General features: G+C 39.6%; 1 protein-coding gene across 8 annotated transcripts in view; it reads left to right on the top strand.

Annotated features, from left to right (window-relative positions):
• The window catches only part of klc1a (kinesin light chain 1a), a 43397-nt gene that overhangs the window by 22153 nt on the left and 4433 nt on the right, over positions 1-16811 (top strand). For 3 of the 8 annotated variants that reach the window (XM_019348729.2, XM_005453440.4, XM_019348728.2), the window contains 8 exons: positions 1157-1330; positions 1596-1695; positions 1963-2015; positions 2521-2588; positions 2837-2945; positions 4334-4495; positions 11980-12113; positions 16358-16424. In XM_019348729.2, coding sequence (XP_019204274.1) covers positions 1157-1330; positions 1596-1695; positions 1963-2015; positions 2521-2588; positions 2837-2945; positions 4334-4495; positions 11980-12113; positions 16358-16424 — 867 coding nt within the window. Of the gene's footprint in view, positions 1-1156; positions 1331-1595; positions 1696-1962; positions 2016-2347; positions 2428-2520; positions 2589-2836; positions 2946-4333; positions 4496-8285; positions 11795-11979; positions 12114-16357; positions 16425-16811 lie in introns of those variants that run through there. The other 5 variants (XM_005453441.4, XM_005453442.4, XM_005453443.4 and 2 more) reach the window with 5 other exon arrangements.

The following is a 16811-nucleotide window of genomic DNA, read 5'->3' as shown; positions in this document are numbered from 1 at the left end:
TCCTCAGCAGTTTTGTGGTGCTGATGGCAATCTGTTTTCTAGCTAACGCTGTTTACAGGAAAGCTTTCAGATGTGTTATGTGGTGCAGGAGGAGGCGATTGAGGCCAGGCTTGAGTGAATACTGTAGGTATCTCCGCTCACACAGCTCTGCACCATCCTGTGGATCAAAGACACTGTCTGTCTCTGGGGAGGGGGGGGGATCATCCTGCAGTTCTAAGACCTCACACAAACTTACCGAGCAGTAAACTCAAACCAGAAATCAAAACAAACTAATTGTTCACTTGTTTTCATTTACAACCATAAACTTGACACTCAGGGTGGTTTCTTTTGAACTGATCAGCTCCCTTTCCCAACAACACCAGCCACCCATGTGTGTTCACTGTTTCCACCCATGCACATCCTTTTCATTTTCCTCTCTGTTTTCTTTCCTTTCATCCACCTATGATTGCTACATCTTTACTGGGCAGTCAGAATCATATAATAAGAAAAAAAATAATAATTGCATTTTTTGGGGGGAGGGGGTCATTTAGCATCTAGCCCCAATACATGTCTTTTAGCCTTGCTGCACTCTACTCTAATGACCTTTACTGTTCTTAGCTCACAGGAAGAGCTTACAACACTTAAAGGCTGTTTCTTAATCCAGAAGTGGATTTTTGTTGTTGTTGTTGTTGTTGTTGTTTCACATTTTTTTTTTATTTATTAAAGCAGGTTAGTAGCCTATTAATCCAGAAAAGGCTGAAATTCCTACAGAGGCATGTACTGTATGTAGCAAAGGCTACAGGCTTGATCCCCAGTATTCTAGACCAAATTTACACGTGTGACATCTTCTGTGCACACTGCTCCAAACATACGTGTAGTGTAATCAGCCACACTACAAACAGAGTGCAGCAAGTCAAAGCAGCTTGGCAGGAGATGAAACAAACATTTCCAACGTATTGACAAACACCCTTCCGGTCTTCCTGGAAATCCAAATTTACAACATTGGACCTGAGGATTAAACTAGGTTGCACATTTTAATGTTTACACTAGTGAAACTCAGAAAGCGCTAAATCAGTCTGACCAGCATTTCTCATGTTGGCTAAGTGTTACTGACCAAATAGCACATGGCAGACATGGGTTGTTTAGAGCTCATATCTCTTCCTCTCTTTTGTCCCAGGTGTTGGGCAAGGACCACCCAGATGTGGCCAAGCAGCTAAACAACCTGGCCCTGCTGTGTCAGAACCAGGGCAAGTATGAGGAGGTGGAGTACTACTACATGAGAGCGCTGGAGATCTACCAGACCAAACTGGGCCCAGATGACCCTAACGTGGCCAAGACCAAGAACAACCTGGTGAGAAGGATGGAAGTATTTGTCAGTTTGCAGAATAAAAATCAATATCTGCAGATGACAAATGGCACAAAAATGACAACTCTTTTTAAATTATTTTATTTTAAAAAAAGGAAGAAGAAAAAACTAATTCAGCTTCTCCCAATCCTGTGAAGCTTCTTGTGTGTTGCTGACAGCCCATTGCTGGGCCTTACTGCTAACTGCTGAAGAGCGAGCTCTGACTTTGCTCATTCGCATTGTCATGTTGTTCTTATTGATTGTTTTTCAGGCGTCTTGTTACCTGAAGCAGGGCAAGTTCAAGCAGGCTGAGACCCTGTATAAAGAAATCCTAACCCGCGCTCACGAACGGGAGTTTGGCTCTGTTGATGGTACAAAGTGCTCACACACACACACTTTTCACATTTCAGACATTGCAGACGGTAGCTTAAACCTAGAGTAACTTGCATGCATGAACAACTTGATAAGTCTCTCCTTTGAAGTAAAGGTTAATATGTTCAGGCTGCTGTTATTTTAGTGAAGGATGGAGCCGAAAAGAAACAGAAAACAGCACTTCAGAGTCACAGTGACTTTTCAAAGGTGTCTCTAGCTGCTTATCTAAGTTTGTCAGGACTGATTGTGTGTGTGTGTGTTTGCAGATGAGAACAAACCAATCTGGATGCATGCTGAGGAGAGAGAGGAGCAAAGCAAGGTGAGGGCCTGAAACAGTTGAGCATTTTTCAAACCCTTCTCAAGTATAATTGTAATTTCTGTTGTGCTTTCTTAATTTTGGGTTTCAGTGTTAAAGACAAAACCTTATAATTGCACAGCCTCAAAACACACCAAGTTTAAAAAAAAAAACATGGTAACATCAGGTGCATTAAACTTCTCAGAGTTCTTTTACCTTATTTAACATGAAATAAGAAAGAGTGACTTTACAAAGAGTTGGATTAGGATATTAAGTCTCAGTAAAAACTACTCACTGATGATGATGGTGCAAGTCATTCACTCTCCCATCTAAGAGTTCATTTCATGGTTTAATAGGTTTAGATGTTCTGGGGAAGAAGTACTGATCCAATTATAATCCCACTGCTAACACTTCTTCATGTAAACTGACTACATGCAACATAAGCGGGTTGGTTTCCATCCTTAAATGTCTGATTTATTATATCATATATGCAGATTTCTTAAATCTTAACCAAATTGGTGTTTCACAGGGGAAACAGAAAGACGGTTCACCATTTGGAGAGTATGGAGGCTGGTACAAAGCCTGTAAAGTCGACAGGTCAGTGTTTTTCCACTGAGTAAATATGGGTGATACTCTCAGCACAGGAAGCAAAGTGATACATGATATATGTAAATGTTTACACATAACAAAATGTAGTAAGCAATGAAACCAACTGTGGCCAACCATCTATAAGACAGTCGTGTTGTTCTAATGCTGTCAAATTTAAGAACAGCCTGCCTTGTTTTTTTTTTCTTTCGCCTAAACGATTTTCTGTGACATTAAATTTCCATTGGTTGTCGTTTCAGCCCCACGGTTACCACCACCCTGAAGAACCTTGGTGCCCTCTACAGGCGGCAGGGCAAGTTGGAAGCAGCTGGGACCCTGGAGGAAGCTGCGATGCGTTCCAGAAAGCAGGTGTGGCCTCTGGATAATGTGACTAACAACACAGGACTCCTGGGGTTGAGCTAAGACGTCACTGCCGATGTAGATATAGAAGCAGATGACTTGTTATCGGTGCTCAGATGAAACGGGTCCGTTGAGCATTTGCATCAGATTAAAAGGCAGAAAATGTGTGAGCTGCTGTGAAATTGGAAAAATGGCAATGCACTCAGAATGTCCTGGAGCCTGGAGTGTAGTTTGGTTTCTTTGGTGTTGTTTTTAGCTGCCTCTGATGGTGTTACTTATGAGACTTAATAGAGTCAAAATCCTGCAGCTTTAATCCTCAATTAGGTTTTCCATCAACATTTTAACATCGAGTTATTCAGTAACAGACACACATGTTATTAAGATAAAATTCCCCATTGTCTTGCTTAAATTACAGCTGTAGAAACTAAAATAACATTTTGGTAATTATTACAATAATTACATTATAACTAGTCAGATCTGCTTTGGGGCCTCGTTTTAACACCACAAACTTCCTTTGATATATTTGGAGCATTATCATTTTTTGCTTGAGGAAAGATTCGATCCCGATATGAATGTAACCTTTAATCAGCATTTAGATAATACAAGTGGAGAAGGTTTTAGTAGAAATAAAATAAGCGACCAGACTCTGGCAGCATGACTGTTTGGCAGTGTAACGTCCCGTGTTTGTTTTTTCCCTCCTTGAATAATTAATTGCTCAGGGAGAGTCACAGAAAATACTTTGTACTGTGGTGTAACCGTATCGTTGGCCAGATTTAATTACGCAAGGTAGCACTGGATGCCACCAGCTAACAGAAAAGCTAGTTTAGCTGCACCGGCACCATGGGTTTGCTGTTCAAGTTTCACTATATTAGATGCTTACATGTATGTTCTTTTAATCACATGGTTGCAAAATTGGTTTTTCCACCAAACTGAACGTTAAAAAAAGTCTTTAAGATTTCTGTAAATATCAAAACAGCAGTAAAGATAGTTAAAAATGACATTCTGAGATTTCAGAATGGGTAGTGACTTCTTAGGTAGGTGCTTTCCTCTAGCTCCATATTGAAAGTGTGCTTTTTCAAAAATGGTTTAACTGAATTTCTAGTGGTCAGCAAGCTAATTTACCAATAATTAGTTGGAATCTTTTTCATTTTCTATCCTCTCCCAGGTTTATTCTGACTGCTAATCAACAAATGCCAGGTGCTGGGTTTAGAGCAGCAGGCAGTAGAAGTCTATAGATTTAGTATTAATTGGATTGGATGAATTAGCACTTGTTGCTGACAGCTGTACAGTGTATCTGTGTAGGTGAGGCTGTGCTGGAGGTCCGACTAGTACATGTGTTTAGCTTATGCTTAATTGGATTTGTTGAACTGGCATTTATTGTTGTGTGTACACATCAGGGTCTGGACAATGTGCACAAGCAGCGCGTGGCTGAGGTGCTGAGCGAGCCGGAGGCCCGAGAGAAGCAGCGAAGCCGCGAGAGCCTGAATTCTGACACGGTGAAGTATGAGAGCGGGCCAGACGGTGGCGAGGAAGTGAGTATGAGCGTGGAATGGAACGGGGTAAGTACAGTACACAGCCCTCGGCACATTACTGAGAGTCCTCAAACCAGGGACACAGACATGTCGACTTGAAATAACTCCTCTATCTTTCTGGACTGAAGTCATCCACAAAGTCATTTTACTTGTTAAAGTTTCCTCAGCACAGAAACTTTAATAAACACAGTTGTTAATGTAAATGTTAATGTTTGGTCACATTGAGCTGGCTTGGATTGTATTATTTTAATTGCTGTCAATCAAGCCAACTGATGGTTCCCTATAAATTTATTGTGAGAATGAGGGGCCACTGGAGGCCAATGAGGGGATTATCTCTTCAATTAGTGACTTCGGTCATGAAAGATACAGTGAGGTTGTTTCTTCATCTATGACTAAATCAAATGTTTGAATGAGGACTTAAATCTTGTCCGAGTAGCTCAAAAGGATCAAACTGTACAATGCTACACCGATAATCCTGACTGACAGTCACAGTTAACTCTGTTCTCCCGCAGTAGTTACTGCTTGTACGTCGCTGTTACCCTGACTTTGATTAATGCTATCAAGTGAAAACATGCTCTGCTGGAGCGTTCACTTGGCTGGAGCTTAAGTCGTTGACAGTCGTGAGTCGTAGTGCTTTGTATAGTTAACGCATTTTTCACTAAACTCTCTTTTGTTGTACAGCTTTTCCAACTAATGTCTAAAAAGCTTTAAAAACTGCTCTGGTCACACACATTGATGCCACCCCGCTGCCTCAGCTGCAGACCAACTGTTTTCAATCAGCTGGTACATTTCAAAGTATGCAGAATTTTCTCAGCCTGTCCTCACTGCAGTAGCAGAATATAGAGTTATAGGGTCGCTGTAGGCTGCTCACCACCTTATTTCTAAAATGCTGCTCCTGCTGCTGCTTAGAGCTGGCCTGCTCGCATAGCAACAGTAGTCATAGAGCCCAGAACAACCAATCAGCATCTCCTATTGCACCTCTGGTTGTAGTCCTTGCGGGCGGTATGGTGTGACACATAGCTGTGCCTATAAACTGTAGCCTGTCAACGGATTATTAGCACACAGCCTCCTGCAGACGATCGCCTGCAGATCTCTGGACCTATTTATATCAGGAAAGGAGCCGGGCTCATCTGGAAAGAACTTTAGCTGGAAGGAAAATCTGACAAGGAGCTTTTGTTTTGTCCTTAAATCTTCTTTGATCAGACAGTAAATGAAGTCAGTATAAATACAAGGCATCAATCAATCAATCAACTATCGGTCTTTAATTGGATTTGAAGTCGCACTTTATTGATCCCAAGAGGGAGCTTTCACAGCTTCTACAGCAGCACAATTACACAGCCTATGGGTTATAGAGGATTTACAAAAGTGAATGGAACGTAAATATATAAAGAACTAGGCTTTCCAAAAGCACTATGGAAGATTCCAGTAGAAGTATTATTTAGGAAATTATTGGGTGTATCCAGTTATTTTTATACACTATTTGTGTATTATTAGCATGCACTTATCTTCTTTTCAAATCTCTACAATAGCAACATCATTCTGCAGCATACTGAAAAATACCTAAATCTTTAAAATGCTGTAATTCCTCTGTATTGCACTTGTATACTATCAGATGCAATTGGCTCATATTTTTAATCTTAGATGGATAAAAACAGATATGTCTGGGGATGTTTATCCTCCACTGCTTCCCTGCAGTTGTCAGACTACATTTTGTTTTTCGTCCTGTCAAACAAATCATCACTTCCACTTCAGCTCTCTCCACAGGCAGCTATGAAAACCTCTCTCTTTACACTTAATACGAATGAATCTGTGACTCATCAGTCTGTTCTGACTCAACATGGGCTCTGTACTGTACTCCTTCTTTGTTGATGTTGGTGATCTGCATGTGTGTATGTGTTTATGTTTCTGATCGTTGCATATGTGTGGTGATCTGCTGCCAGAGAATGTAAAGTGTGACTTTCCCGGCCTTTGTTCTTTTCCATTTGTTTGCCTTGTTAGCTGCCAGAGAAGATGGGAGAGTTCAGACTGAATAAATGATAAATTCTGATTATCATTAGGTTGACTTGTGTTGCTGCTCCCAGCTATTTTAGTTCATTTTCTGGGATGAAGACAAAAAATACAAAACTAAACATTTAGTTCTGTTACAAAAAAAGTTTATCTTTCTGGCTACTCTCACGTCTCTTTACCTGCACCCCTCTGTTTATTTTGTTGTCACCTAACAAGGTTTAACGTTGCTGATATGTGTTGATGAACTATGTTCCAGACTCAGACACAGTCTCTCTCTCCACCTGATTGAGCTGTGTAAGTGCTCCACCTAGTGGCAGAGCCTGCCAGTTCTCCTGCACTCTCACAGCTGTGATAGGTTTAGGTGTCGTTCATAATACCTCTGGAATACATGAGATATGATTCCACAACAGTGTTTTTTTTGTTGTTTTGTTTTGTTTGTTTCTTCATGTAAATTCATACAAAACACAAACCTTGCAAAGTTTGAAGCTTAGTCTCTCTTCTTTCTTTTTTCTTTTCTTCAGATTCTCATATAAGCTCGATGTTTCAGTCTGCCTTTAGCGCGCATAATTAGATTTTTTTTTTTTTTTTGGATTAAAAATATAATTGAATCTGGTGGTGTGGCCTCTGCAGCTCACCTCCTGAAACCAGACGTGTGAATATTCCTGTTTTATAATTTTTTTTTAATGCCATGTGACTGTTGACATTAAAGTTAATTTACATAATTCTTCAAAATAACTGCCCAAAGAAAAGGCCAGGGGCGCTATCAAATGGTTACACAGTTGTGAGTTACATTTACGAACAGGTAATTTCATGGTAAATTATAAATCACCCTAATAACCACACAGAGCATTCAGGCATTTAAGAGTCCACCCTGACATTATCTGTCTGCTGCCTCAATTTAGTTTAGTTTGTTGGGTTTTAGAGATTTGGGCCTGAGAGTGGATGAGACCCGAGGGCATCTGGAACAAGCCGTGGAAAATGGCCCATGGCCTTGGAGAAGGAATATAATGCAGTCTGGATGTTTTTGTTCTCCCACAAACTAGAAGAGGCTGGAACAGAAGTGTTATTGTAGTTCAGTGCCCCGACTGCACGACGATTATTCTGTGAAAATGATCTTATCCTAGTTCATATTTCTGAAAATACAGAAGTATTATTATTTATCTCTTAATTTTTATCTCCTGCTGTGAGTCCTGTGATTTAGAATTAACAGATTTCATTTGAAAATGACTACTTGGATCAATAGACAACATCCAGGGTTTCCCAGGATTTCCCCATGTAAAGTTGGATTGTTGTGAAAATAAAACTGCACATAAAAAATGTTTTATTGCTGCTTTTATGAGAATCTCTGTAACACGGAGGTTAATGACGCAAACACATGATTGTAAGTGAGATCTGTGTCTCACTTACAATCATGCTGGTGTAAGTGAGACACCTGAAGATGTTTTTAACAGTTTTTTGCACTCTTTTCCCAAATCAGAATATTTAAATAATTGCTTCTGATCAAATTATGTCACTGTAATGACTTTAACTTAAAGCCCAGCCATACTGGACTCAGTGTTGGGTTTTGTTGTATAATAATGTCCCCACAGATTTATTGATCTCTGTCTTCCATGTGTTGCACAGGCCGGTAGAGAGACGCTGTGTCTGGTTTGTCTGTTAACCTCTCAGTCTTCCTGTATGCTTCCCTCCTTTCTTCACCCTTCTTTAATTGCTCCTCTGTATCCATATCTCATCTTACGGTCTTTTTCCCTCTCTTTTACTGTTTGCATTTGCTTCTTTCTCTCTTCAATCTGCTCTGTCTGACCGGCAGGCGTAACTCCAGATGCCTTGTAGTGGTTCTAAAAATTGTCTTCTGCATGACGGATGCCTCGCCTCACCTCGCCTCAGCCCCTTCAGCTTTGCAGTTTTCCTTCAGCTCTTTTCTGTGGCGGGATTCTTCACACCGGGTTCAACCACAGCGATAATGTTGCTTTTACACCCCACTCTCAGTTGTTTTTGGGAACAGGAACTGTGTGAAAATGGTTCTGGCAGAAATACGGAGACAGCTTGTGTGTCCGAATCCAACCCTCTGCTTTCTACTTGTGCTAAAGCACTGCGCTAGAATATGTATCTGCTGCGGGTGGGAGAGAACTGGGGTGATTTTTCTTTATGGCAGCAGTAAACTTGTGCTTCATACCTTGATATTTCTCCTTGTCCTTTAACTCTGCTCCTCTGCTTCCTCTCTTTCTGTCACTCTACTATCTTTAAAATGTGCTTTCGTTTTGCCTGTAGGCTTGTTTTTGGAGGAACTTTGAGGGGTGTTTGACACAAAGTTCTTGAACTAAACTCTTCTTTAACTAAAATTATGAACTTTCTTATTTGGTACAAGCAAAACTGACCACAATATCAATTAAAGTTTCATCATTAAAGTTTCACGTCATTAAAATTCAAAGCAAAAAGTGGCAGAGATGACCAAATATGTGCTCATGTGCTATATTTAGTTTTAAAGTGGAGCAAGATTTTGGTCAGAACTTTTCTTTGTGATTAAAAAGAGATCAATGAAGTGTTGCTGAACAGGTCCAGCGATCACGCAGAATGACTGCAAAATGTAACAAGAATGTTGCGTGTTTGTATCCAGTGGATCTTTATCTTAAACAGTGAACCAAACTAAACGGCAAAACAGGACAAAAAGCAGTAGTAGTACCACTGTGCAACAACTTGTAAACTGTGTTTGTGGTCTAAAACAGATTGACAGATTCCTGCTGTGTGAATATGACATCCTGTGTTCAACCCAGGTGCAAATGGAGATGATTTGCAGACTTGATTTAAACCTCAAACTTCATTAGGCTAAAAAAATTAAAACATTTCAACACTACAATACTGGCAAAGGCATGCACAGGAGCAAAAGTGATGACATTTTGTTGATGTTGTGGTCAGATGAGCCAAAAACAACAAAACAAAAAAGGTCTGAGATGGTCTGAGGTCCATGTTAAAGCCTCCTTCCTCCTCTCCCTCTCTCTGTAGAGGTTAGAAGCTTCTCATCTCTCTTTTATCATCCGCACAGTTTAATTCAACATTAGCTTTTAAAATCCGTAGTGATAACTGAAAACGTCTCATGTGGTAGTGACGTAACACGCTGTAAAAAACATCGACTTAACTCATCAGCATGATCAAGAGCACCGCTGATTGTAGCTCTGTAGGTTTGTGCTCCTGTTTAGAGTTTAGTCTTTGCTGTGTCACTCTGTGCTGTCTCTTTCATTTGCACTGATATCAGACAAAAACATGTTGTGATGTCAATAAGAGGACACATAAAGGTGATTGGAGTTAATGTGCAGTGGGCTTACATGTTTAAGTCTGGGGGAGAAACGCTGCAACAGTTCAAGTTTTCCACTTGTCAGGTTGGGTCTTGAAAGAAGAGAAGCCTTTGGCAGATACAGAGCCTAAACCTTGTGTGTTCTCTCTGTTTACCTTCTGTATATCTGTGTATATAGTTGTCAGGGTTGGTGTGAGGGGGGTGGGGGTTACAGAGAATTTGCTGTATAAAAGCATTATTGTTGCGTTTGCTGAAAGTTTAGGAATTTAATTAGTCTCCTCGTCGGTCTGATCTCACCTCCTGCTACTAATCTTCTGCGTGTGCTGTCCTGTTTGTGCATCTTTCTTAACTTCTAATAAAACTTAAACTCTTTGCTCACCTGAACCTGTGCCTGTCGCCTCTTTGTGTGTTCCTTCTCTTTTCCGTGTATGTGTCATGATAACTGAGTGAGCTCTAAACCTGTCCTGCTCAGATATAGCAGCAGTGGGAGGAAGAACAATCACCATATCCACAGTCCAGTAAATTTAATCTTTTATGTCACCGCTTAAATCAGATAATGGATGTTCTGCAGATTTGAAAACTCAATTCTGAAAAAATGCATATTTAAATTTAATCTCCCAGAAGCTCAGAGGGTAGGTTTATGTCAGAAATCAATAGCATATTATATTCGTCATTTGATTAATGAGGTATGTTTGGGTGATGCTTAACTGTCTCTCTAGGTGGTTACAGATCAACTTTTTTCCCCCATATATTAGGTGTGCTCTAGTTTTTAAAGGTAAAAGTCAAGTTGATGTGAAAAATTCTGTTTATTTGGAGTATAAATTGGTTCTGAAGAGCTACCTCCATGACTACTTTGACAACTCATGGCAATAACAGCTTTTAAACTTTGACATACTTTTTTTTTTTTTTAATAAAAAAACCCCCCAAACTGATCAAAAGTTTAAGCAAACATTAAAAATCATTGGAATTATTTAATCCATATTTTGGATCAGTTTGTCCATTATTATTGTAATTTATTTCTACATTTTTACAAAAATAAACTGAGTTCTGCCAGGACTAGGAAGTAACTGACCTATTTTGGCTTCACCACTCTGATCCTACCACGTTGCTGGATACAATGGGAATGGTTAATGGCAAAATTTAAGGCATCCAAGTTGGTAAAAATATGAAATTATGTTTGTTTGTTTTTTTAAATCTATGTATAGCCTTTTGAGTCGTTCTCTCCCACACAAGACGCTGCCCTATTCCTCAGTCAAACTTCTGATTAATTATTATTATTCAAAAACACATGTTAAAAGGAAGTGGTGCAGGTGAGAAACTAGCAGGTCCAATAAAGTGCATCCAGTTTAAAAGTCAGAGGTCGCAGCTGTGCTGAGACTAAATGAAGATGAAATGTCAGAGGTGTAATCTGTCTCACACTAAAGATCTCTTCATGTAATGTAATTTTTGATTTTCGGACTATCTATAGGCATATAGCTGACACCTTAAAAATGGATCCACTAAATTATGCAGTGTGGCTTCTCCAGAGCCACTCTGTAGCCTTTCACATTTGGAAAGACAAGAATAATGTATAACAGAATACGCCAGCTGATGGTGCCACAGTTTAGGGGTAGAAGTTTCTCAGAATGAGATGCAGTGTAACAAAATAAATACAGTCTGGTTTAGTGCATTGTGTGTGCACGGGGCCCTTTAACCAGCATCATTTTGAAGTACAAGCCACACATGACGCATTAAGCATCTCTACTGGTTTGTAATGAGTGTGCTGCTTTACTGCATCATGTAAGCACATGAAATTTTGCACGAGACATGCAAATGCAGTCCAGTACAGCAGCTCAAGATGCTAACTGTAATACAAACAAACTAATTATTACAAGGTTTGTAATGCTAAATGTAGCAGAGCTGTTCTATTGGACTCCTTTAAATCACAGAGTTAATTACTGAGTGTGTGAATATATTAGCATATACCAGTGTGCAGACAGGGTGTGAGTATGTGTAGCCTAAATTTGGACCGTTTTAATCACTGCAAATATTAAGTCATGTCAGTTGTAAGATGCACAGACGTGTCTCGATTAAAACGCAGTAGCAGAAAACGTGTTTGAAGCAGTAATGAGAGTGTATGCTGGTTTGATGCTAATCTACATTCTGTGTCTGCACTCTTCTAAATATGTTGGATAGCGGTGTGTATGAGTGACTCTGTGACGTGTCCCACCAGGATGGTTCCGGCTCTCTGAAGAGGAGCGGATCCTTCAGTAAACTACGAGCGTCAATCCGCCGCAGCAGTGAGAAACTCGTTCGCAAGCTGAAAGGCGGCGGCTCATCCCGAGACAGCGAGCCCAAAAACCCCGGGTAACTATCAACTCCACCCAGACACCTGCCCCACCCTGCTACAGGTTGACTCACCCTTTGCACTGGAGGCCTGGAGGATCAAGCCGGCCCTCCATCATGCAGCACGGCAGTTGGTGTACTAACCAAAAACAAAAGAAGGGATTCACTGTACTTGGCTGGTGGTGAAGTGGTGGAAAGCTGTGTTTGCACATGGAGCGATGGAGGGAGCTTTTTCTGGCACATACGCATCAGCTTTTTTTCCCATTGCATTTGTTTACACTGTGATGCATTCAACTTTTTCTTTACAGTTCATGGTTTGGTCATTGGCAACAGTAGCCACTTTGTCCCCACTACTCTTGCTTTGGGGAAAGGAAATATTACATAAAAAAGAGACAGTATTTTAAGAAAGTGCAGAATTATAGTAAGTGCATGATTTATATTTTTTAAATTTTAAAACATAAGTGTTATTTCATGGGGAGAAATCCATGACTTACAGAAAAGGTATGTACTTTAAATTTAAAATACTAAGAGGAAAAAATGTATCTTGTAAAAAATGTCATATTTTTATTAAAAAAAAAAAAAAGTTTTAATGTTCTGCATTAAGAGATAAAGGAAAAGTATTAATATGTTAAGAAAAAACATTTTTAATGTAATAAAATGGTCTAATATTTGAAGAAAATGTAGTATTTCAAACTTATATAAATAGTTGACAGAGTCACAACAGCAGACGTGTTTTTATACTCGCCACATGTCCAAAAACAATCCAGCTAAAGATTTACATTGGTGATTTGTGCCTGACATCTCATGCAGGGTTCATAACGACTGAATATTTGCATACTTGCACGGGTATAAACAAGGGCTTCCATTTTTGGTGGAAGGAGTTGGAATACACACACCTGACTGTTGTCTGGCACAGTGGAGTTCAAAGTCTGGCTGCGGACCACAGTTGTTCACATGTGTACTTACTGTTGGGGTTAAAATGTATTCTGTTAAACCTTCACACAAACAGTTCTTCATCTGAACGACTTCCACTATCAGGAAGTATTTTTACTTTCAAACATCAACTTAGTTCAACACTAGCTTGCAAAACCACCACCACTCATTTACTCCCCCACTGAAAAGTGTAGTTTACGGTCTGTTTGCTTCACGTGACAGGAAACTTCAAAATTATGTGGAATTTGAAAGCGACTGGAGGTGAAGGTCAGAACGGGTTTACGTATATTTTATTACTGCATTTAGAACAACAGGTGATGACATGAATAACTTCAGACGTTTAAATGTCAAATGTATAACAGAGTATAAAAGTTGCACTTTTTCTTTCTGAATTTGAATGTCTGAATAACGTTTTTAGAACACTTCTGTCGTCCTGACCAAACCTGAACTTTGTTAAACGAGAGAACCAAAGGGAACTAACTGATGAAATGGGAAAATAATCCTTGCATTCACATGCTGTGACAGGACATGTGAAAGAGCATTTGCAATGAGACATAAACTACTAATGTCTGCTTTTGAACTGCCTTTATGCTTGTTATGCTGGTGGGATTTGTTTGTTTGTTTGTTTGTTTGTTTGTTTGTTTGTTTTAACCACTAATAGTTAAACCTATTTATTGCATTTTGTGGCTTTGGATTGTTTTCTTTTTTTCTCAACTGAAGTACATTTGAGTTTCACTTAGCTTTGGAATTTTATTTTCTTCACTTTCTTTGGATTTTATTTTGAAAAGCAACCTGTCTGCATGGCTCTTCCTGTGTAGAGTACCATGTTGATTTTATTTTATTTATGAATAAATGTTTTTTCCTTCCATTTGAATGCCTACTTGCATGCTTCATCTGTGTGCTCTCTTGTTTCCTGCGCTGCTCTTCTCTGTGGCTCATGAGGATGATGGACATGACAACCATCATGTCCATCATCACTATGACTGATAGGTTCTCAGTAAATCACTGCAGAAATGTCCATGCTAACCGCTGTACAGTGTTTAACTAAATTCTTTAAAAACAATTGCTAGTTTTTAGAAATAGAAAAATGGAGCAAAAGACAAAACCGAGGATGTTGCAATTTCATGATATTCATCGAGAGAGTATCTGAAGGTTCACAGTGGGGTATTTAGAAAGAAAGTGTACTTTATTGATCCCCGTGGGGAAATTCCTCTCTGCATTTAACCCATTCACTCAGTGAAGCAGTGGTCAGCCTTTGGGCGCCCGGGGAGCAGTGTGTAGGGACGGTACCTTGCTCAGGGGTACCTCAGGGTAGCCGTTCAGGGGAATCGAAACCCCGACCTTCCGATCATGGGGCCACCACTCTACCTACTGAGCTATCCCTGCCCCAAAAAATTTTCTGTTGTGCTATGACTTGTTACCTTGCATAGAGAAACCTTGAGAAACAGTATAATGTGTTATGACTGCAGCTGGTCATATCTTTATGAAGGCCAGCTGCTCCTCAGGCTCTGTCCATACTAGTGCAGGAAAGCTAGACTAGACTAGATGTGTAGCTATCTGTTGAAACCTATACACGTAGCTCATACAATGACTGCTGACTTGAGATGACACATGTTACACTGCAGCAGTAGTTATGGCTGTGCTTTGGTTGTTACAATTCCAGCCGTTACACATCTGTCATAGAAGTGTTGCAAATTCAGACAGACTTGCAGCTGAGCGTTTCTGCAGCACCGTCACCCTGCAACACAGCGAGCTTCAGTCAGTCAGGCAAAGCAGGTACAGCTGTGCTCACAACCAGCACTAGCAAACAGTCAGAAAACAGAAGTATTAGCATTAAATGCACATCATCAGTGTATTCAGACAAAATGAAGGGGATATTGTTAGGTGATAATTCTCATAAAACTGAAGTTTTACCTCCACCAGTCCTGCTGCAGAGGTGTAGAAAATATTGAGAGTAACACATTTTGTGTATTTTGACCTAAACAAAGTTTTGACACTGGCAGCTTAAATAAAGACAGGAAACAAGGGGTGAGAGAGATTGGTATGACTGGCAACACAAAGTGAAGGAGCTCTCAAAACCATACTTGTGAGTTAAGGATATTGCATAAAAATCATAAGCAAAACACATTCAACACCCCCGGCGCGCACACACACACACACACACACACACACACACAAAAACCCACACTTTGTAAAGTGTGAGTTTTTGTCTGAGCTTGTTTTAGTGTTCTGGCAATTTTACTTATTTAAAAGCTTCTCCGCTGACTAAATTTTTATTTCTCACTTTCCAGTTCCCATGAATTCCCATTAACTAGTTTATGGATCCAGTATCTCACCGTTTTATGATAAACCATGTGCTGATCTTATTACATTTACATTTCTCATCAGGAAGGATTTTTTTCTGCAGTGTCACTGTACTGAAACCAGGTTTTGTGTGCGTGTGTGTGTGCGTGTGTGTGTGTGTGTGTGTGTGTGTGTGCGTGTGCGCGCATGGACTTTATTGAGTGTAAATTTCAGTCTACACCACTCATCAATTAAAAGACTGTTAGACTACATCCTTAAAATATGTTACCACTTTCTTATAAGGGAAGGCTGTCTAAAAGAATTTGTAGAGTGTAGATCACTTATAAAGAAATATTGAATATAAGTTTTCAGTTGCCAGATTTAAAAAGACTTCTCTGACAGCAGAGTTTATCCAGCCATCAAACTTCATAATGTATTTTTAAGTTGAGGTTAAAGCATAAATTAAAGTTTACATATAATTTTTTATATATATATATATATTATTAACTATAAGACAGTTACTATATTTTTGAAAAATAGCTCAACTAAACAATCTAGAAATTATTGTAATTGCAGATCTTTGCTCAAAGGTCACAGGTCATCTGAAGTGGTTTGATTATTGAAGTTGTCTTGCTGATGAGGGTTAAATACAAGGCAACACATTTCTCACAACCTGGCAACCGAAAATTAATTCCGATAGCAAATGAGTTATATTTCGATAAAGCATGAAAACATGCAATAACATTTAAGAATGTTAAAAATTACTTGTAACAAATTAACAACAAATTACTTGTAACATTACTCAGGTGAACTTTGGAGAAAGTGGTAACAGATTTTACACTCAGCCTTCTAACATTCATGAACGGGAAGAGAAAACACGATACACGTGACATCAACGTTTCTGTGAAACTAATCAGAGTGTGAAAATACTACATATGTCATTAACCAACACATACATCTCCACTGAGCTCAAATCCTCACACCTGAATCTCCACCCCCCTCCCCCTCACTTCTGACCCTTAACCCCACCTCCCTGCATGTGGGTGCAGCATGAAGCGAGCCAGCTCTATGGGGATGCTTAACGTGGCGGACAAGGCTGCGAATGACCACTACCAAGTAAGCAACAAGAAACGAGTGCGAAAGTATCTGCAGAGGGTTTTCAGTCCTGCTGCAGGCCAGGGGCACAACCGCCAATCAAAGGACTGTAGTTAGATCCCTGAACAAATTCTTATTAATGATAAGAAATATCTCATGGAGGCTTTTTTTTTTTTTTTTTTTTTTTAGAAAATAGTTAATCTGCTTTCGGTCTTCCAGGGAGTGATTTTAATACATATTTGACCTTTTTTAATTTCAAAAAAGATTCTTTTTTGTCATCTTCCCTCATTTGGAAATTGTGCATTACTATTTCAAGACAAAATAAGCCCACTGATGACAGTAAATCAGGGGTGGGCACCGAGGGCCGGTGTCCCTGCAGGTTTTACATGTGTCCTTGAACCAACACAG

The sequence above is a fragment of the Oreochromis niloticus genome, linkage group LG19, assembly GCF_001858045.2.
Source record: "Oreochromis niloticus isolate F11D_XX linkage group LG19, O_niloticus_UMD_NMBU, whole genome shotgun sequence".
Lineage (NCBI taxonomy): Eukaryota > Metazoa > Chordata > Actinopteri > Cichliformes > Cichlidae > Oreochromis > Oreochromis niloticus.
This window is presented reverse-complemented; position numbering and strand designations above follow the sequence as displayed.